The following is a 22,560-nucleotide window of genomic DNA, read 5'->3' on the forward strand; positions in this document are numbered from 1 at the left end:
GAAATGTAAAATATATTATTGCAAATGCTCGCGGATTATTATTAATACATTTTTTTTTTAATTTAAGAATACATATTAAATAATTTCAGTATAAATATATGTAAATTTTAATTACACAGTTTTATAAAATTTTGAGAATAATTTACCATATATGATTTCATGTTTATTAAAATTTAACAACAATAAGATTATATTGTTTTTAAATCGACTTTTGTCTGTTTGAAAATTGTATTTATTAATATATTTATACTAATACACAAACATATTTCTAAATTTAAAATTGTAATAGGATTATCCCGCGTTTCTTATAAATCTTACTAATCTCTCGTGCCGAATTTTTAGAAAGAGCGACTATCGTGTGATGTTTTCAAATTTCCATCAAAAAGATCGAATCACCATTTTTCTCTTCCTCTCGCTTTACGTAGCGGGGGAACAGCGTATTAAGGGTGAATTATCGCAGAATCAAAATAATTCGATAGATGGGGTGGCGTATTACAAAAGGGACGAATATTTCTGCACGTTGGGGTGCCAAAACATCTCGTGCTATCCGAGAAAGTATTGTCAAAGGATCGCCGTTCTTTATTTTTGTTTATCATAAAATTATCTGGTTAATTTTATTTGCATTTTGCCGTATTAATATACCACAATTCCGGCAAAAATATTCCAAATTTTAACAAAATTGATGACGTATGTTTTGAGTATAATGGCAAAAAAGAGAGCACAATCACCAGGGGTCAATTCTTTTCATATCGAACCTGTTCGTATTTATTCATTTGGGCTAATTTTTTGGGCGTGGACACGCCTATTAGATTTTCGTGTTACGCTCTAGGGCAGATTGGCGCCGTGGCTTGGAAAAAGTAGTGTTAATGCAGCTGCTAAAATTGAGGTAATAAAGCTCGCGCAAAAGTACACGTTTAATATTTGTTGGTAATTATTTTTAATATTTATACATGCAACACACAATAAATATGTAACTAAATTTGATTTTACCAAAAATAATATTTACATTTTATTAAAATTACAATAAAAAAGATTGCATACATTATGATAATCATGAAATAGGATAATACTTTTAGGTATTTCAACTTTTGTGGCTTTGACTTTTAAAATCTTTCTACGTTGATCTGTATTAATTTTCTCGTAACAATCAAGACACAACGCAATTCGGAAAAGTGACAAGCTACGAGATTAAGAAAAGTTTCCGTTGTCAGTTGAAATTCGATGAACGATTCGTGGTGTCGGAAACGCCCTTAAAATACATGGAAAGGCAAACGGTAGCGTGTCAAGAGCTGTCAGGTGGTCGTTTTAAAAGGACACAATGGCCTCAATTCGGGACGAAAATCCGTCGACTAAATCTCCCATTCAAATGTGATCTCAATCCCCTGCGTCAAACGGAGCCTAAGTAGATACTTAGTTGCACATTTGGCTTAAAATTTGTGATAGCCCCTACCGTGGAGAAGCATCGTACACGCGTACGAGACCGAATTTGCGATGCTTATCGGCACTCCTGTGATCCACTTCTGTGATATCTAACTGCGTCACGCTGACATATTTAGTCATCCTCATGCTTACTATAACGGTATACGTTTCCCCTGTTTTATTTGCGTTGATGTAAATATTTATTAGTTAAATATTAAATTGAAAATAGCTGCTTAACTAAAAAAAAACTTAATAAAATTAAACTATATATAGATACATTTGATCTCATTGTGTTCTCTAAAAAAATAATATAAAAATTGTCATATTCGGCAGAAGTTTAGTCGAACTAAAACAAAATTTGATATATCGGAATATGTTATCTGTTGTAATTTTAACCGTCTGCCGACAATTGGTATCTTTTTAAGTTTAAGGCATCATAGATATATTCTGATTGTGAATTTAGGTAGATAAATGTAAATTTGTAAAACATGAGGAAGTTAATAATAAGTAAATCTGACTTTTATGATGGTAAAAACTCGTTAAAGCTTTGACAAGTATACTAAAATTTTTTAAATTTGTATATAATCCAAAACAATAAAAAAACTTTGCTCTGTATTTTGAAGACCTATATGTTGCTAATAAAAGAATTAAAATTTCACTGACAAAGGGTTAATTAATTAAAAATGTTTACGTGCAAGCTCGAATACTGTAGTATCGATTTCTGTATTTAGATATCTGCGTCATTATTAATTGTTCATTCATCTTCATTATATTTTCAGTAGCGTCCATCAATGCAGTTTAATATTAGATTCTCTGAGATCTTGATTCCTCGAAATGGATCACCGAACGAAGAAGTTTCGCGAGTTATCTCGGAAATCCTTGGTGTTGTTTTCTAACAGTGCCAACAGAGGAGAGAGACCCTTTAAACACGCCCTTGCGTATACAATTAGCCGCGATCGCCCGCGGGAGCTCCGATTACGCCGACGGGAATAATTAGTTTTAATTGACCCGCCCGAAACTTATCCCGCTAACGCATTAAGGCCAAAGTTATACGGCCCGCCAGGAGGTTTAGGTTTTGCGAAGCGCGCGGGTGGGCAGGTAAGGTATACACGTACTACGTGACACGGTTGGTAAACCCGAAGCTGCCTTTGTTAAGCTCGGATTCTGAGTGCCTTTGATACGTGTACTTGCACGCTAACTAACCAACCTAAGCTATCCATAGTGGTTACTGGTTACGTAGTTGTGCACGACGTATACAGGGTGTTTTTGTACGTATCTTCGTTCAGCTTGAGAAATCCTTCGACAAGTTGAGAATTTGAACATGAAAAAGCATTTAAAGAGACGTCAAAAAACGTATTACATTTTAAATGATTAAGATTTCTTTAAAACTACTCCACATGGTAGAGCTCTCTTGAGAGCAAATTTGATTCAAGATATAAACTATTATAAAAATATAAAAATGTATATATAACTTGTATATATAACATATCACGTAATATATAACTTGTTACAAATACACATTTATAAATAATACACAATAATGAGTGTCCAGTTTCTCTTAAGATAAACTTCTCTGAGAACAAAGTTTCCTAGGAGAAAATAAGCTACTCATAGCTATTTATGAAATTTTTAAAGAAAAGTATTTTTTATTCAAAATTTATATTTTATATTATACGTGCCTGTGTATATGTGTACATATCTATATCACTTGTTTTATTATCGATTTAATGTTTCGCCGTTGATACTCCAGAAGACATTTCCACAAAACTATATTTTTAAATTTATAATGTCAAATCATACCCAGTTCAAATTATTTTCAATTTCTATAGGTCGCTCCTACTTAATATATTGTTAATTTAATTAAAACAATAGAGTTAACCAATTTAACTGTAGAAAATGTATTAATATGACTCAAATTTAATTTATTATTACTAAGTGCATACGTTATAATATGGACATAGTTTACTTTAAAATTAAAATAAATTAAAAGAAATGGACTGATTTACACTTTGACATACATAGAAGTTAAAAATAACAAAATATTTTTCTCAAGGATCACTATTACCTTTGATAACTAACAGCACGTGCGCAAATATTTGTTGAGCGATTTCTCAATACCAATCAGATTTCAATATCGCACTAATATCGTGATAATTTTAGATCATTTTTACTCCGGCAAAATTTCCATTAATTATATTTCTTTAATAACCTGTGCAAATTACTTGCGAGACGAAATTGTTTGACGACTATAGTATGATCAAAGCTGTTTAATGCAACAGTATATTGGTAAAATTACGCGTTTAAGAAATCTGTAATGCTCTTAGAAAATTTTAATAGAACGATATGACGTCGTCGCGAATTCAAATACTCCGACCTATTCCGATTTACAAAGTAAATTTTCATTTTGCCTTCATTTTTCTCTCTTTTTCTCTTTCTCCCCCCCCCCCCCTCTCTCTCTGTCAAATTTCCCTCCATTTACGGACAACATGACAGAGAACGAGTGTTTCTTAATTTTCGCATTACCATATTAACAAATGCGCGATTATCTTGACTGCTGTTAAATATTAAAAAAATTAAACCAATTTCTCAAATTAATAACATTTTATTATCTTTAGCTTCCAAGAGTATTAAAATGTATTATTTTAATATAAACACGTAGTAAAAAGAAACACTAAATCAATCTATTTCTGTGATCGAATTGCAGTTTCAAAGTAAGCAGCGTTAAAATTAACGTACGCACTTGGTAGAAAAAATTTTAAAACTTCAAATCAAGTCTCTCTTCTTAGCATGTAAACTAAAATAATAATAATTATTACTTCAGCTTATACTCCAAGAAGGGACTTGATTTTCAATTTTACTTATCCACATACACTTATTCATACTTTATAAATGTATGCACTTATGATTAGTAAACAATAATTTTAATTTGAGTCAAATCAATACATTTATCAAGTTAAATTGTTTAACTTCTTTAGCGAAAGTGAGAAGGAACGTTCTAATGCAGTAATAAAGTAGGATAAAAGAACAAATCTTTTATCCTACCTAAACGCGTTCGACGTTCCGGATTGACATTGCCATCCGTCCGCCATGATTTTTCGCTTTTTTTCGCGCATGGCCGAGCGCGCGAGCGTAGGATACGTAGGCTACATAGCTACACGAGCGTGGGATACGTATCCAGCAGGGAATTGAATTTTCTCGGTAATTTTAATGCCATTGTGAACTGCCGAGGACAAGGGAGGAAGACTGTCCGAGACAGAGAATATAACTAACGCAGTCACCGGCTCTGTACATCACCAATCGTCTCGTACCCGCGAAATTTAGTTGTTGGCGAAACGCGTGCGTCATCCCAGCGTAGACTCGAAATAACTAACTCAGATGTGTTCGAACGTCTGTTTTCCGCAATACAAAAGATCGTATTATAAGAAATAAAAAAGAAAGATTTATCGTATTCTCTCTTATTCGTATCTTCCCTAATTTTAATTGAATTTTAAAATGAAAGAACTATTTAATAATTCTTTTGCGAAAAAAATTGTTAATTCTTAGAAAGAGTACTTGATAAGATTCTATCTTATTAAAGCTTTCTGGTTTAATTTATTATTTTCATATAACTTCAACGATGCTACACTTATTTTAAAAAAAGTATTGTAAAACAAAAGTTTCAGGAAAATTAAGGAAAAATGAAATGTAAAATTGAGATACAATCAAAAAGCGAATAGTTGTATAAAGTAAGGGAATAAAAGCAATGCTAACTTTACAGTTAACATATTATTAACATATAATTAATATCAACATGTTAATCATTAATAGTAGAGTGATATATTTAAGAAAATTGTGATAATATAAAGTATAATTGTATATATATGCATAAAATGTCATTCTAAGGCAATGTTGATATCAAACGAATATATATTTAAATTATAATGTCAAATTATACCAAATTTGAATTATTTTTAATCATCTCTGTAGAGCACCACGGTCCTTACTCAATACGTCGTTAATTTAATTAAAATAATGTAAGTAAACCGATTTAATTGGATCAAATTTAATACATTTTATTATTTAATGCAGTTATTATTTACTAAGTGCACATGTTAATTTAAACGCTATTTACTTGAAAGAAAACAATTCAATTAAAGAAATTGCTTGATTTGATGTTGTTATACATAAGCTATCATATTGTATTAAGTGTTTAACTACACATATATTATAGTTATTTTACTTAATAGTTTAATATATGTAAATATCTGAAAATAATGCTTTACATCCAAGTAAATCAATCTAATTCCTCTAACAATTTTGTATTGCAGCTAAATCTAAAGTCATTTCAAGTTATTACATTTATTACCGAGGTTACATCTTGATAGTTCTCAGTATTAATTTCATTTTCTTCTGACTTTACAAAACTGGTTGCAGGAGTTCTTAAATTTCAGAATTATCACATTATAATTACCAAAACTATTTTCTTCCCCCCGAGCGTAGAGTAATGGGTCACGCGAGAAGTTTGATGTTTCATGTGAAGGGCCATTCTGTTCTAAAAATTCTGGAGAGCGTAGCGAAACATCGTCATCAAGGGGGCTCGATGGCCGATCGATGATGGATCACCGCGATCCTTGCAGTCTCTCAGCACGAGTTCGATCGCGGCTCTATTCTGCATAAATCGAGTACCCGTAACCCGGGCCGTAGCCAATGGAGCTTTATTTCTAGTTCTTAAGCCGAGCCGTCGGAAAGCCGTTGGATACAAAGCCAAAGCGCCATAACCACTTAAGGGAGCTTTTCGCCCACCATGGGTGGCTCGTAGCAGCTCATAGCGGAATCGCGAAGTAAGCGGATTTGGCCACTGTTATATCTTTATAAATGGAACTACTCGGGATCTTACGCAAGCGCGCGGGCGCGGACGTTCCATATCGCTCAAGGGATTTGCAAAATTACGTCTTTGTTGCCGGGCGTGCCGTCCCGACCGGAAAATCTCGAGAAAAATCGTTGACCCTCGAGCCGTCAGATTGACGCGGATCACCTCGCAATTAATGACGTTTTACCGCGCGATAATCAAAAGTAGAAGACCGAGAGATGTATTGAGTTATATATTTTACGTACAATTAAAAGAATGTGTGTGTGTTCCATTTTTAATTTTTTAAGTTACTCCCTCGTGTACGCACGATATTATTATCTCTTCCACAAAAAGAAATCTTACATTTAATTTTAATAAACATTTTTTTTATCTTTATATATATTTTATATATTTTTTTTATCGTGTTTTAATTTTTATATATTTTTAATTATTTATTATTATTATTAATCGCCCTTTTATATATTTGTATTTTGTTACTTATTAATTTTTGTATCATTTAAAATTGTTATAAATTTTTAATATTATAAATTATAATAGTTGATATTTATAATGGGTTTTAACTATTTTTACAGATAGACAATTATTTTTTTCTTTTAAAAAAATAAATAACAATAATAATTTTATGACTAAGAAGATGCGGTCAAAGTCTCATTACAAATGCTTTAAAGCATTTGATTGATCCATCAGAAGAAAAAATTGACTAATCAAAGAATACTTCAAAACATGTGTAGTATTACGTTAACAATGTTAAGCGTTAATCATTACTCTGTATTATGCAATGGCGATATCCCAGAATACTACTTTTCCAACTATAGAAACTATCATAAGAACATATACCTACTGAGATGGTGTTATTGCACATAGAAACTTTAAATTTATGTACGTATAATAAACATATGTAAACTTATATTTACTTATAAAATTAATAATTTATTTTGATAGTATAATTAATCTTCAATTTTTCTCATAAATAATTTACTAATAAGACATTATATATATAAATGTGTAAATATATATAATTTTTCAGAGACTATCCAGGCGTTTTTCAAAATCGTTGGTACATTAGTGTCAGTACATCTAACTACATATAACTCATATTACATATGTAGCTACGTATTAAATAAATACGTGGATAAAATCGTGATATGAGTATCAATAGATGTGCAAATCCGTGCTAAAAAATCGTGATATTGTAAATGGATGTGCATAGGTGTGAATTCGTACATACACAAAAACGGATTAAAATCCACAATGTTATGGATGTAGTACTGATTGACACCTGCCCATGTATGTACATTTTCGATATCAAGATTTAGGCAAACTGGCACTTATTTCCGACACCGCGATTTTATCGCCAGTAGGTACATAAAACATTTTAAAATCACTTAAGAGACCCTCGAGATTCTTAAAAGAGTTCGGTTCTTACAATATTTTAACATCGCGTATGTAAACAGTAACAATTTAATAATATTCATTAATTATTGAATACCTCGTTGGCGAATCCAACGATCCTGTCGAGTCGTTTCTCAATCGTTCTATTTTCCAATAAGGATTCTTTGCAGTGATCGGGATACTTCGGTTTCGTATTTGGATCGAGATCAGTGGAGATGTAGGAAAGGTCATGTCCGAAGATGGCGAAGAGTGCGATAACTAAAGGCTGCATTTTCCCGCGCAGCGCAATGCAACGTATCGCCGTACCGCTCGACAAAAAACTCGCAAAAGCGTGAAGTTGTGTATAGTACACGCTATTTATATAAATGGGTAAGACCGCAATCCCCACCACTCGCGCGCCAGCCAATGAGCGCATGCCTTGTTGAGCTCAAAGTATTCGAGCGCTCATTGGAGGAGGCTAGCTTTCGAATATAGTATATAAACGTTACGCATTAAGAAATTTTAATTTTCAAGTTTCGCACCTTGGAACGTATGTTTTTATATTCAATAAGGCACTTGCGGAAGAGTAGTCTATGTGAGGATGGGCTATTTTAAAGTTTACTGCTAGTATAAATGCGAAAATCTATACTTTTATCTGCATTATAGATTTTTAATACTGGCAGTAAATTTTGGAACACCATGATTTGCCATTTGCGGCATAGACGATCTCTTTGTCCTTTTCACGCAGTAACTGATGGCTAGTTAATTAACATACGTCTCGTGTAATGCATGTATTTGTACTGTCGTTCAGATGTCTCATTAGACTTATTTATATCTTTCCACCCTTAAACTAATAATATATACTTGACATTGCCTTTAATTTTATATTTTTATGTTTATGAGTTTTTGCAAATCTTTCACTCACCGTATTTTCCAATACTTGAAATCTACTTCAAATATATTCTCTATTATTATTATGTATTATGCAATTAAAAGGCTCGCCTCTCAGCCTTTTAGGAACTACGACATATTACTGAATTAAAAAAAAATTTTTTTCGAAGCTGGCACATTTATAGATACGAGTTCACGATTCACAAAAACGAGGCAATTAACGGATTAGCGTCATTTCAACACTGCACATTCATTTCAACGTCGTAATTTAATATCGATTCGCATGACATATATTTTTAACATCGTGATTTTATCACCAATACATATTAAGTTTCCAAATCGAAAATAACGAGGCTCTACTTCGACAGTTCTTCGAAATACAGCGTCGAAAAAACGCCGGGATGACCTCTCTCAGATTTCTCTCTGAATTTTTAAAGGGATTACGAATTAACAGCAGCAGGTATTATTTGGTGTTCGTAATCAATAAGTAATGGCTGATAAACACAGATGTCTAAATAATTGCGTTGATAAAACTGAGTTCTCTGATAAATCATTAAATTCTACTGTCATCATAAGGTCTGTTTTTTATTGCTGCACTTTCTGAACTGGTACACACAGTGCAATCAAAACAGACCTAGAGTTTAATACATTTATATAAATTTACGGGGAGATACATACACACACATACGCTGAAATGCGAGGTCTGTTTTTATGACTGAACTAGTGTACACTTTTAGAACTTAAAGTGAGATACGTATATGTTTAATATTTGAAAGCAAGAAAGAGAGTTCTAGCAGTGCGGTGTAGTGCAGGAATAAAAAAACAAACTATATAATACATTGAGCGGTGTGGTTGTGTCATTTGCGATTCAACGAGTTGTGTGTGCACGTCGAAGTTACTATATATAATATTACACATTATGTTGGAAAAACCGTCCGGTACGGATAATCAGTTATCTAAAGAAGATTATTTAATAATGAGAGCTAAGAAAGCATTGCCGGGCGATATTTATGCCGCTAAATCCTGGCTGATCACCGCCAAATCTTTATTTCCGCATAGTGCAAAAGTTCAGGTTAGTCCTGGGTTATCATTATATATACACTTTTCTTTATTTTATATATTTACTTTTATATTTTTCTTCTTTACTTGTTTATATGCGAGTGAAGTAATTAATTTATTCCGCGAAGTATCGTCCATAATTTGGAGTTATTAGTTTTTAATTAAAATTTGTGAAATCATATGGATAGTGATGTTTAATCTTTTCCACTTTTCAGTTTGAGGCATATCGTATCGAGAAACTGTCAAAGAATGTAAAAGAGGCAGCAAAATGCTTTAGCGAGATGTGAGTATCAATCACTATTGAAATATACGTGTACTTTATATAAATTTATATTTAATATAATAATTTATATATATTATTTATATAAATACTTTATATTTACATCTTCTTTTCTTAAATGTAAGCACAGATTTCAAAATTTTCCGGATGATCGCGATATATGGAAAGAGATAGAAACAGTGACAACGTGTCTTCGCTTAGAACAGTGTGATAGCGAAGCTGAATTTTTATGTGAAATGTTCCAACATATCCCACAGGATTTACAACATAGGTTGCTTGTAATGACAGCAGATCATAGTGAAGATACAATGGAACATTGTAAATTATTGCTATTACTACTACGCAAATTTCCTCAAACCATAGCAACTCATGGAGTACGTATCTCAAAATGTAAACAAAGATACTTAATTTTTATAAGATATTTATTTGCATTATTACTTTAGCCACGTTTGGTGGAAACTTTGTTAACTGCGGAGAAACACAGTCATCCAGGGCGAGCTGTGAATGGTTTTAGAAGATTATTGGCATGCGAAACATTACCACTGCTTGGTGATGCTGTAGTGGAATTAAATCCTCGTCTTAGCTTACGATTGTTATGCAAGGCTGTAGAATTTTACTTAGCATACATACAGCAGCCACAAGACACGCAAATTCAAAATCCATGGGATAGACTTTTCCAAATTATGGAACTGATGGGTAAGAAATTAGGATGGGAATTGAGCAGTTTATTCGCTATGCCTTGGAATCGTGAAACATACAGCGATAGACTGCAGCAGTATGCAATTGTGCACAGCACTGGTCTGTGCGACGAGCCTATTGTCAGGCAATTACTAATGTGCACAATTGTAGTATTATTGAGAATATTGAACGAGCATAACGCTCTCATTAACAACGAAGAAACAGTATATTGTCTTGTAGAAGCTTTTGGAGAAGAAGTATATTCTGCAGGTGAGATGTTATATTCATGATTAATGGACAATTCATTTTTATACTTATACCCTAAACTCTTTGAATCAGAATCTAAATTGAAAAAGCGAAAGCGAGATGACAATGCTGGCGTAGTAATAACTAGTGACAGCGATTACAATGGCAGTGGCTTAGCATTGGCAGTAAAGTTGTGGGATTTATTACATAGTAGTGACTATCTTCAAAGAGAAATAACTAAACTGAATCAACAATTGCGGTTAGATAATTGGCTGAATCTATTCTTAACAGATTTAGCAATATATAAAGGTTTACATCATGAAGTAAGGGCGAGATTATTAGAAGGGAATACTTTAGCTACTAATATTCGTTTGGCTTGTACAAGTTTCTTTTTGAAAGATTACCAGGTGTGCTATGATTATATTCGAATGAATATATTTTCATTAAATCTGAATTATATAGCTTCTTATAAGACAGATCTTAAGCTTAATTATATAGTGTATATTTTTCATTAAAACTATTAAATAATTTTTCTTCTAGGCTATGTTGGAATATATTGTTGTAGTAACAAACTCATTACCTACTACAGCAGGCAAAATATCTCACACTCTGACAGTTCCAAGCACCAGACATTTACATTATTTGACTCTTGCTCGTTTTCCTATTTTACAATATTGTTGTAAATTACTTCTTTTAGCTATAAAGGTAATAATATTTTAAAATCCTTTTACATTAAAATATATGATTGATTTAACTTTAGGAAAATTTTTCTTCACCTGGAAATATTGGAGACTTGTCTATTGGACATGCATTGGTCCTTATACAGATAGATTGGCCGCAAGAAGCTAATCTTTTAACTACAATAACAGAACGAATTCTCAATCGTGGAAGTTTTATTTATCCATTATTCCAATCATACATAATATGTATAGATATCTTAGAAGAATTAACGTATTTATGGTCTGATCATGGCGGAGGAGTATCATTAGACATAACAACAGGAATGGCGATTATACAAAGTATATATAACATTCTTTAATATAGTGTACTTATTATATGTTGTAGAAACAAAAAAATTATATAAGGATTATTCTAGATCGCCGCGTCACTACTCGTGGTGCTGATAAAGGAGTGCGTGAGGAATTTAAGCAAGCCATGCGTCAACAAGCCGCACGGGACGGTACTGTATATTTAGATGAACTGTTAGAGAAATTTATTATTAATGAACAAAACGTCATTCTGCATAGTTTAGGCCGGCCACAATGTACTGATTTGCGATAACTGCAATTTTGTCATACACACGCTCCAATAAATTTGAACAAGCATGCTTGTGCTAACTATAGATACAGTATACATATATCATTAAATAACATAATAGTATCATTATCGAGCATTTTTGCATTAAAAATGAGATAAATGTACATTCGAATGTGGAAGGAAGCGGAGATGCTGAGTACAAAAAGTGCAAGCAATGTGTGAACAGAATTCTGATTAGATTTCAGAATCTTTAGTTACAACTGAACGTGCAACATCGCTAGACACATTCCGATTTACTTCGTAAGTCAGTTTGCGCAAGTATTGAATGATAATTTTTATATTTGCTCCAATTACTTGTGCAAACTGTAGTTTTGTTACACACACGCTCCAATGAACTTGTACAAGTGGCTTGCGCATATATATTTGATAAGTTTATTTGAATATCTGGTCGGCTTTAATTCCAAACAAATTATGACCACAAGTACGTGGTGAAACTCAAAATGAATTTATTCATTTAATTAATTTGAAATTTTATCATACATTTGTAGTCATAACTTATACACATTTTTTTTATAATAAACAAGTTTCCAACACCTATAACTTAATTTTTATTCTTGATTGTTATTTAACAAGAATAATTATGTGACAGTTTATAAATTATTTATAAAGATTTTATAAAAATATAACAACACACAAATTAGAAATATAATATACAATTAAAGAACATATAACTTTTATTTCTTGCAAAATCCTATTTTACATATTAAGTATACAATAAACACAAGGTAGAAACCAATATTTTAAGATTTATGAAAAACATGTTTAATTTTCTCGTATAAGATTTTAATGTTATAATTATATATACAAATGATTAAAACGAAATTTTTTTAACAGTTTGCCTGTAGATTTCTTATATGGACGTTTTCTCTGTCTGTGAGTGTGTGTGTAAATATTTTATTTCCTTATATATATATATATATATATAATATATATCTTTAACAATAGGATTAATAATCAACAAAATAATGTAAAATTACTCTGAGAAACTGATAAAATATAATTTTCGAGGCAGAATATATAAAATTTGATTAGCAAATAATAAGTAAATTGATTACAGATATATAATATGCTACATTATTGATTATTTACTATCGATTGTTATACAAAGTTAATATAACAAATAATCATCTCATTAAGGCTGTTTGCAATTATAAAAATTCATAATGAATATATATAAACAATTTAGATTTTTGGGCATTCTATCTAATGTAAACGCTTAATTGAAGGGCACTTAGAAGTAATACTTTTATCCCAGGCATAAAGGAAGCTATTTGACTAAAATCTGGTCCTGATACTAATTGTGTATGTAAGTCTAGTCCGCCGGTATAATTGCCATTTTGAATCATCTGTGATATTTGATGTAAACCTTGCAATGTATTTTGAGATAACTGAAAAAAGAATTTGTATCACATATACATAATGTAGAATAATATTATAACTGACTTACCTTATTTTCTCTAAGGCAATCGTACAGCACTTCCAATTTTTTTGATACATCTTCTATCTTCCTTTTGATTTGCTAGAAAAATAATGCGAATACAAATATTTTATATTAACTTGAACATATATATGGCTAGCTTTAAAAAATGTAAATATATATAGTAATATATAGGTTATTACATATATATTCAAAAATGAGTATTTACCGGATTCTTTGCATTTTCATAGCATTGATTCTTTAATTCATCCAATATCGTTTTTAAATGTATATGTTGCTCAGGTATAGGTGCTTTAGGTTTCTCAGGTTCTGCAATCTGTGCAGGCATTACAGATTGTAATGGTTCAACTGGTTTGTTAAGTGGTACCGGATTCGACACACCTTGCCTGAATTGCGGATTGTAAACTGTAGGAGGTTCTTGATAGAAATTGTCCTGAGGTAATGGCTAAAAAAGTTGTCAAAATACAAATACGTATAAATGCGAGCATATAAATACATATACAAAATAATAACGGAAATCTTACAATTTCCTTATGATTCTCCAAGTAATAAAAATCCTGAGAAAACGGGCAGATGAGAGTATAACGCTCCAACAACTGCGTTATACTCTGATCTGCCCGTTTTCTCAGAATTTTTACATATACAAAATATTAAATGAAAATCGACCATAAAATGTTCAATACGATTAGAAATTATATGTAGGGCTTACACTTGGTTCTGGTTGATTAGTTTGCAGTGGATGCATTATTGGATTTTGTGATTGATAATCCATCTTCGGCTGAAAAATATAAATAATTTATTCTTAACGATGCATTCTTAATCTAGACTTTTCGGCCACTTTAGTGGTGATTGATAACGCGTCTATAACACCATGAAAGCTTTCAGACAACAAAGCTCCACTAATTCACCCCAATACTTAAAGTGATTATAACACAATTAAATGTATGAAAAAATTTTTTACATTTATAAAATTTATGACGCATAAGATATAAATAACAATAATCTGCATGAAATCAGTTTTAAAATGCAAAGCAGTTTGAACTTTTTTTTTTATATAACACGCTTATTAGTTCATATCACACAAATATAAAAAGATTACATTATAATCAGATTAATTCTATTAAGAGTATGAAAGTAGGTAACACTGACAATAACAATATGTTCTACAATAATATGAAACATTATAGATATAGCATTCTCGACATGTGAAGCCGACTACCTTAACGTCTACACCCTTTGAATGTTTTGCCTTCCACTTCTTAGTACCAGAATGTTCCGCAGACATTTCGTTGTATAGTGCCAGTACTGGCTATATGATTTTAATATATACATATATCAGTATCTAAAGGTAAGAGATTTAGTCGAACGAAAGACAAGGAAATAACGTGAATAGGGGCGACTAATCGGAACTGAGCAATGGAATTGAGTAAACTCGAGATAATTTACCTGTGTTCTGGAACTTTTTGCTATAGGTGGATCGTTCCATCCAGACGGTTGTGGCGGTAATTGATATGTATTTTCGTTCCCATATGTCTGCATTTGTGAAGTAGGTTGCGATCTAATAGGATCGTACATTTGAGTTTGTGGTACATTTTGCAATGGCGACATTATACTTGGCTGAAGCAGCTTATATGATTCTGGTTCTTTAGGATTATTCATAAAATTTGGCGGTTGGTTGGGATAGTTGTTACTCGGTATAGGAATCTGAGGTTGATATGAATTTTGCTGAGGATAGCCAGGGATAGGTGAGATTTGCTGAGGATAGCCAGGGATAGGTGAGATTTGCTGAGAATTATATAATGGATTTGACGACGGGAAAGTATTCTGACCATATGATGGAGTAGATTTTACAGATGGATCTATCAGATATTTTGTTCTCGATTGTGGTCCGACACTGGACGGTCTCGAGCCACTCAAATTGGAACCGGATGTTGGTGGAGGCGGAGGAAGAGGTTGCGCTATAGGAGGCTGCGATGGGATTTGATTGTACGAGTGTGAATATTGATCGTAAATTGTAGATTGCACTTGAGATTGAGGAGGAGGAGGAGGAGGAGGCATTCCATATAATTGAGATTGCTGTGTGTTAAACTGATTTGTAGGAGCTCCGTAAGATTGTTTCAGTGGATTTGTGTTCCAGCTCTGTACTGGTGTTGTTTGTTGTAATGGTTGCTGCAGTGGATTACATGGACCTTGTGACACTCTTCGTGTCTGTTCATAATAGTAATTCTGAGCAGGTTTTGTAACATGCCTCTGTTCTTGTATGTAATTTAAAGCTTTGCATAAACGATCTCTCAGCATTGAAACTCTTTGATCTTGACTATTCCCAAGATAGTTTAAGGCAGCCTCTAAATCGCCTTCTGCTGCCAGCATCTCAGCGTATTGAGACAACACTGTAGCAATTTTGTCTTCTAGCTGCACTTCCCTGATACCTTGAAGTTCCAAAGCTTTCTGCATTATTACTACCAGTTCTACCATTTCTTGAATATCACCATCGGACACTTCAATCAGTTTATTCAAATTACCGGAGCAAATGTAACAAATTTGTGCTTGCTTTTTAAGAATGGGATTTTCGCATGACATCAAGCGATCGCCAAGTATATCTATTATACACAATTTATATTGTAAATATATGAGAACAGTAAGTGATTATATATAATAAATTATTTCTGTAATACTTACCGCACAAGATAGATCGTTCCTGTGTAGTGGAATGTGTAAATATACCAATTAATGCTTCCTTCCAACATTTTATATCACTGTTCTTAACAACTTCTGCCCAATTTTCACTAACTAATGAATTGATGAGAGAATTTAATGCACTAGAGTGCTGTAAAAAGTACCTATATTGGGTACGTGCTAGTAGTTCGGGACCAGCGGCCATCGAAAGAATTATAGCGTCGGCGTATCTTTTACTAGCAAAACATAAAGATACAGCGGCTTCAATATTTCCTAAGAGAATGGCTTGAGTGATAAGACCATCTTCATCTAAAAACACAATGCAAATATAAATCTTTTATAAATTTGTTTTACTACAGTATTAATATTATTAATGTGTTAATTACCATCTGAAGTATTTATGATATAATTACTATCTGCAGGCTTATTTGACGATACTTTTTTATTTTGCTCTTGTGCTATAGTATCAAATACAGAATTGCCGACCACATTTCCATTTATTACCTAAATCAAATAAAAAATACATATAAAGTTAAAACAATGTTAAGAAAAAGTACAATGTAAATATCAATTAAAATCTTACATTATTGAGATTAGAGACACCTTCTATAATGTTGTTTATATCATCTTGAGGCACAAACTGATTCAGCTTATTATTCATTATCTCAGTATTGTAGCCCAATATCTCCAATATACTTTTTGTCACATTTTCATCAAAGTAAGCACCTACACATTTCCAGACTTTTTTGGTATGTTCATCTGGAGACTTATCCATCTTTTCCTTACAAAACTCGTTGAATTGCTCAGTTTCCAGTGTTGTTTTTAATTTGTTGGAACGTTGAATAAGATTGGGTTGTACAATTACTTGTGATATAATAACTTTCCTATTCGCTTTTTTGTTTAAATTCGGATCAGCAGGCTGATTCTCGAAAATTACTAATTTACCACCAAACTGAAAATCATATTTTTATATTAAATAATTATACTTTTTTATTCTCTGTTTAATATAATAAATTTTACGATATGAAGCAGAAAAACTTACTCCAAATGATGCTCCAAACGGCCTTTTTAACCATTTAGGAGCTTTTGTTAATACTGCTGCTGTTCCTGTCTGTATTGTAGATTGGGTGAAAGGATCTATTCCTGGGAATGAATCCCCTATTTTGTTAGATGTTTCTTGCTGTTGTCCACCTAATAAAGAATAGACAACAGCATGCCCATCAAAGCTACTGCCAACAATTAAACCTGGATTCCTTGGGCACCAAGACACATCAAAGTTCCATTGAGCTGTTTGGGCTAATTCACATATCACCTCACCATTCTGTCATTAAAAAATGATAATAAAATGATAATGATTAAAATTCCACTAATTTATTGAAGTGTATATTCAAAACATTACCAATGCATTTGAATTGGGATTCCAACACAATATTCTGTTATCCTTGGCACAACTCAGGAGTAAATCAGCATCCTGTGGATTCCATGCGATTGAAAGAACACCACGCTGATGACCTTGTAGAGTTTTTAAAGGCGACGTTGGAACTCTTACATCCCATAGTTCAATGATAGGTGTTTGATCATCTTCAGATGCCAAGCATAATTGTGTTCCAATATCTGGATGCCATTGAGCAGCTTTCCAGCGTACCTATACATAATTAGAACATAACAATTGTGAGATCTTTTCTAAACAAGAAGATTGTGTATTATATCAGTGTCAAGACAAAAAAGATTATACCCTTGAATTTGTATCCGCTAGTTTGAATAATGGTTTTTTTTCTTTCACATTCCATATAATACAGTATTGTGAAAATGTGGAAACAAGAATGTCTTTTAAATGTACTGTAAGATAAAATGAGAATCATATTGGTAACTCCAGATTTGTATAAATAATTAATTTTGTCATGCAACTTCTTTGAGCATAAATACACTTGATATAAATACCTTGTTTGTTCCAGGCAATATGTTGAACATCTTCTGACTGCTGGCTTCTAGAGAGGGTTGTTGGCGTGTTTGTATTAATATCCCAAATATAGATCTCACTTTCTGTAGCACCTGTAGCCAATTGATTTTCTTCTTGAAAGGGATTAAAATCCATTGCTCTGACAGGACCAGTGTGCCTACGAGGACTGTTTATTAGGCAGTTACTGTCTCTAGCCAATAACTTTGCAGCAGAATAGATTTTTATGGTTCCATCCTCACAACCGCCAACAATTATGCCTGCTGGATTATTTCCATAGGAGCCCCAGATAATTTTGTGAAATCTAGATTGACAATGTCACTTGATTAATCAACCTCTGGTAGATTACATTTAATTTTATATAAGTAACTGACCTATGATCACTAGGAACACTAGCCTGGAGCTCCATTTCATATCCAGGCTGCTGTAAATTCAACGAATACAGATCTAAACTGGCAGAAGTACTGAAACTGGCATCTAACTGCTGTGCCGCTGTCCCAGCAGCCAGCATGATGGGATGTTGAGTTGGTGGAGACCATGCTACATTCACTGTCTTCAGTAGCTCCTTAACTTTCATCTACATATGAAAAGAAAGAAAAATCTGCTCTTAACGTCCCATACATTTTACGTTAATGAATTAGAAAAAGAAATCTTTTCGCGAGTAACACAATGGCACCAAGGTATGAATACCCGAATGAGAGCAGTCAACTGCTCGTAAACGTAATGGGATAATAGTGTCAAAAAATGCAATCGACATTGCTGCCACTGCGTCGGGGACCAATTGCGTTCCGTCATTCGAGCGAGACGCAATCGTCGGTACGACCGACGATCGACATTTTGATTGAATAACGCGTTATCTCACCTTGATTCGTGTCTAAACAGCTGTAAACAGGGAAATTCCTGGGCAAAACGGTAAACGGGAATCCGGCGAGATGCAACGACCCGTCAAGTCTTCCAACGTGGCGTGCTGCACGCGAACCGTCGGCGGTGCCGCCCTCCCTTGGTATCGTCAGCGTATTACGACGTCAACGGCATATCGGCCTCGACTGTGTTTCCGCGTGTTGGCTGCTGCAATTGCTGTAAAAGTAAATTGTGCTATAAAAGAGAGAGCGAATGGCGAATCGCTCAGCGTCGGAGCGTTCGCCTTCGTTACTGAAGGGAGTTAGAACGTTGCTTCAAGACAAGGTAATATTAGTAAAGTAATATTACATATTCGCTTTTCACGATGTTGTCGACTGATAGAACGACCATTTAAGTTTGCTTGTATCTATCATTTCCAATATAAATTGTACTCCATTTGCTCTCTCGCTTCGAAGCTGCATTTATGGAATTGCATGAGATATTGCATCACCGGTTTCTACGCGTCGTAATAAATTGTTGATTGTCTCACGAAAGGTTCAAAGTCTACTTTTACTTAACTAAAAGTGAGTTACAACTTAACTCAAGAATTCGAAACAATTGATATTTTACATGATATCGTGATTAATTGTTCTGCTTAAAATTTGTTATAAATTTTTAAATTATTTGCTTTTGCATTTAGTTTAGATGCTGCAGAATAGCTTTGATTCAAGAGCAATTATTATATAGATATATAGTTATATATATCTATTCTTAATGTTTAATATAACGCTACATTTTTTTATATTAAATTTTGTCTTATAAATATATTTAGATTACGTTCTTTGCGACATTATTATCTTATGTAATTGTAAGATAATATTATTGATATATAAAACTTACTTCTTATATTAATATAATAAGATTTTTATTATATTATTATAATAAGAAAGTATTATATATTAATTCATATAATACAATACAAACTTAAATTTACTGTACAAATAAATTTAAGTATTGATATAAAAAGGTATGCTGAAAAAATGTACAAAATTATAAGTTCTAAAAAGCAGTCTTTCGAAATCAAAATAATAAACAATTTTTCTTCCAGAGTCCACTTTAGAAATTTTTGGAATCTTCTTTTTTTTGTCGCAATGACCTGACCTATCGATCACGAAGAACTCGTGATAACAGAGACCGAATCTGCATGATAATTTCAGGCAGCTTGGTAAAATAAAATGAAGTGGAACTTCTCAAAACTGATCAGTTATACATGAATTGATCCTCTGCTGATATATGTTGAGGATATGAACAAGTGAACAAGATTGATATTATGGATTAATGAGCAGCAGAATGTGGCCTAGAGTAATAAGACGATTACGACAACGTCGAACGACGTTAATCGTTTTCTTGATCATTATATTTGTATGCCAATTTCTGCTTTGGTATAGGAGGAAAGAGAAAAGTGTCAATTTGGAAAATAACTTTATCCGGTATAAATTAACAATTACTTGTTATTTAAATTGATTTAAATGTTGATTTAAATTCAGCATGCTTCTGTTACAGATCACATGGAAACCAGAAAGATTACATTGATCAACGAGGAATTCATGTAGTAGTTGGTCATTATATTGGAGATTCTGTGGATTCCTTGAAAATTCCAAACATTACGAAAGGTAATAAATGCAATACATTAGAAAAATTTTAAATAAGTAAAAATATTATATATTTTTTTTAGATGTTATTAATCAAAATTTATTCAACCCACTGCCGTTTGAAGGCAAAAATGGAGAACCTGTAGTAATACATCCAAAAGATTTTTATAAAATGCAGCAGTTATATCAAATTAACCGATTTAATTTAATGGCTAGCGATAAAATACCTCTAAATCGGTCTCTACCAGATGTTCGGAAAAAAAAGTAAGAGTGTTATTGTTTGATATGTCAGATAAATTTTTAATATCATTTAATTGTAAAATGTCTTAAACAATTCAATTAAAAAAATTTTACAGGTGTATTTCGCGATACACAAACTTAGGTAAATTGCCGAAAACGTCAATTATCATAGTTTTTCATAATGAAGCTTGGAGTACATTATTGCGAACAGTACATAGCGTCATCAATAGATCACCGAAAGAACTGCTAGAAGAGATTATTCTTGTGGATGATAACAGTGAAAGAGGTGAATATTTAATTAATTACAAATCCATAATATTAACTTTATTATTATTTATAACAAATTAATCTTCTGTCACCTTGTTATTTATTGCTAGAATTTCTGAAAAATTCTTTGGATGATTACGTGAAGAATTTGAGCGTTCCTACAAGAGTTTTAAGGTCTAACGAACGAATAGGATTGATAAAAGCGAGATTGTTGGGTGCGAATGATGCTAAAGGTGAAGTTCTCACTTTTCTCGATGCTCACTGCGAATGTACAATTGGTAAGTAAGCTATTATTATTTTATAATAATATTTGAAACAGTCTCTCTCTTTGTTATATACAATATCGATATTGTAATATTTGCAGGATGGTTGGAGCCACTACTTGAAGTGGTTGGTAAAAATGCAACAAGAATAGTCGCTCCAGTAATTGATATAATAAACGATAATACATTCAGTTATACAAGGTAATTATTTATTCTTGTATTTATATCAGTATGATCTTGATAAACAGCCTTAATTTTTTATGATTAAGGTTTTATTTTTTTCTAGACAATATTTTGAAAATTATTAATTTTGTAGATCGTTTGAACTTCATTGGGGTGCGTTTAACTGGGACTTACACTTTCGTTGGCTAACTTTGAACGGTCGTCTATTGAAGGAAAGACGCGATAACATTGTCGAACCATTTCGAACACCTGCAATGGCGGGTGGGCTATTCTCAATGAACAGAGATTATTTCTTCAAATTGGGAAGCTACGATGATCAAATGCGAATTTGGGGTGGTGAAAATTTGGAACTATCATTTCGAGCTTGGCAATGTGGAGGCAGCATCGAGATTGCTCCATGTTCTCATGTCGGGCATCTTTTTCGAAAGTCTTCCCCTTATACTTTTCCAGGCGGCGTCGGAGATATATTATATGGCAATCTTGCTAGAGTCGCTTTAGTATGGATGGATCAATGGGCGGAGTTCTATTTCAAGTTCAATCCTGGTGAGATTACTATTAATAGTGATACATTTTATCATTATATATTACGAATTTATATTTTATCTATTTAGTTAGATCTTAAATTTCATGGATGAGCGGATTCTTATATCTCAAATTTCATTAGAGGCAGCTAGACTGAGATATAAACAGCAAGTTCGTTCGAGACTAGCTTTACGCGAGAAACTGCAGTGTAAGAGTTTCGAGTGGTACTTGGAAAATGTATGGCCAGAGCATTTCTTTCCTACAGATGATCGATTCTTTGGCAAGGTATCGTTGATTCTATTGTGTAATGCGATATAAACTGATATATGTATTATATATTTACATATATATATTAACTATTATATATATATATATATATATATATATATATATATATATATATATATATATT

The 22,560-nt window shown here is 32.5% G+C and overlaps 3 protein-coding genes across 4 annotated transcripts in view; 2 read left to right on the forward strand and 1 right to left on the reverse strand.

Annotated features, from left to right (window-relative positions):
* The first annotated feature begins 9,381 nt into the window (after positions 1-9,381).
* LOC108756186 (integrator complex subunit 10) lies at positions 9,382-12,581 on the forward strand. Its single transcript, XM_018499798.1, has 8 exons — positions 9,382-9,602; positions 9,805-9,872; positions 10,000-10,243; positions 10,313-10,817; positions 10,887-11,200; positions 11,334-11,498; positions 11,554-11,812; positions 11,890-12,581. Exons 1-8 carry the CDS (start codon positions 9,450-9,452, stop codon positions 12,072-12,074), a joined length of 1,893 nt encoding a protein of 630 aa, XP_018355300.1. The 5' UTR covers positions 9,382-9,449; the 3' UTR covers positions 12,075-12,581.
* Positions 12,582-13,214: 633 nt separating this feature from the next.
* On the reverse strand, positions 13,215-19,123 carry LOC108756298 (protein transport protein Sec31A). 2 transcript variants are annotated; one of them, XM_018500002.1, is made up of 15 exons: positions 19,044-19,123; positions 18,556-18,758; positions 18,166-18,485; positions 17,960-18,063; positions 17,624-17,869; positions 17,267-17,545; positions 16,808-17,176; positions 16,611-16,728; positions 16,228-16,533; positions 14,995-16,148; positions 14,768-14,857; positions 14,258-14,326; positions 13,757-13,993; positions 13,558-13,629; positions 13,215-13,498 (listed from the first exon to the last, which is right to left on the reverse strand). In XM_018500002.1, the coding sequence occupies exons 2-15, from the start codon at positions 18,756-18,758 to the stop codon at positions 13,310-13,312; spliced, it is 3,756 nt and encodes a 1,251-aa protein (XP_018355504.1). In that variant the 5' UTR covers positions 19,044-19,123; the 3' UTR covers positions 13,215-13,309. The 2 variants fall into 2 exon arrangements, with proteins under 2 accessions (XP_018355504.1, XP_018355506.1); XM_018500004.1 differs by lacking the exon at positions 14,768-14,857.
* A 341-nt stretch (positions 19,124-19,464) lies between these two features.
* LOC108756299 (polypeptide N-acetylgalactosaminyltransferase 3-like) overlaps positions 19,465-22,560 on the forward strand; it is a 3,930-nt gene continuing 834 nt past the window's right edge. Inside the window, exons 1-9 of the mRNA XM_018500005.1 lie at positions 19,465-19,605; positions 20,130-20,511; positions 20,585-20,694; positions 20,757-20,937; positions 21,030-21,199; positions 21,291-21,458; positions 21,545-21,644; positions 21,760-22,169; positions 22,291-22,433. Of these exons, the coding sequence (XP_018355507.1) occupies positions 20,360-20,511; positions 20,585-20,694; positions 20,757-20,937; positions 21,030-21,199; positions 21,291-21,458; positions 21,545-21,644; positions 21,760-22,169; positions 22,291-22,433 (1,434 nt within the window). The 5' untranslated portion in view covers positions 19,465-19,605; positions 20,130-20,359. The remainder of the gene's footprint in view (positions 19,606-20,129; positions 20,512-20,584; positions 20,695-20,756; positions 20,938-21,029; positions 21,200-21,290; positions 21,459-21,544; positions 21,645-21,759; positions 22,170-22,290; positions 22,434-22,560) is intronic.

The sequence above is a fragment of the Trachymyrmex septentrionalis genome, unplaced genomic scaffold (genome assembly GCF_001594115.1).
Source record: "Trachymyrmex septentrionalis isolate Tsep2-gDNA-1 unplaced genomic scaffold, Tsep1.0 scaffold97, whole genome shotgun sequence".
NCBI lineage: Eukaryota > Metazoa > Arthropoda > Insecta > Hymenoptera > Formicidae > Trachymyrmex > Trachymyrmex septentrionalis.

Coding starts and splice junctions, on each gene's coding strand:
- LOC108756186 (XM_018499798.1), top strand. CDS start 9,450: ATGTTGGAAAAACCGTCCGGTACGGATAATCAGTTATCTAAAGAAGAT. Junction 11,499..11,553: donor TACTTCTTTTAGCTATAAAG/GTAATAATATTT, acceptor ATTTAACTTTAG/GAAAATTTTTCTTCACCTGG. Junction 11,813..11,889: donor AGGAATGGCGATTATACAAA/GTATATATAACA, acceptor GGATTATTCTAG/ATCGCCGCGTCACTACTCGT.
- LOC108756298 (XM_018500002.1), bottom strand. CDS start 18,758: ATGAAAGTTAAGGAGCTACTGAAGACAGTGAATGTAGCATGGTCTCCA. Junction 18,486..18,555: donor AGTGTTCCTAGTGATCATAG/GTCAGTTACTTA, acceptor TTGTCAATCTAG/ATTTCACAAAATTATCTGGG. Junction 13,630..13,756: donor ATGAAAATGCAAAGAATCCG/GTAAATACTCAT, acceptor TTATTTTTCTAG/CAAATCAAAAGGAAGATAGA.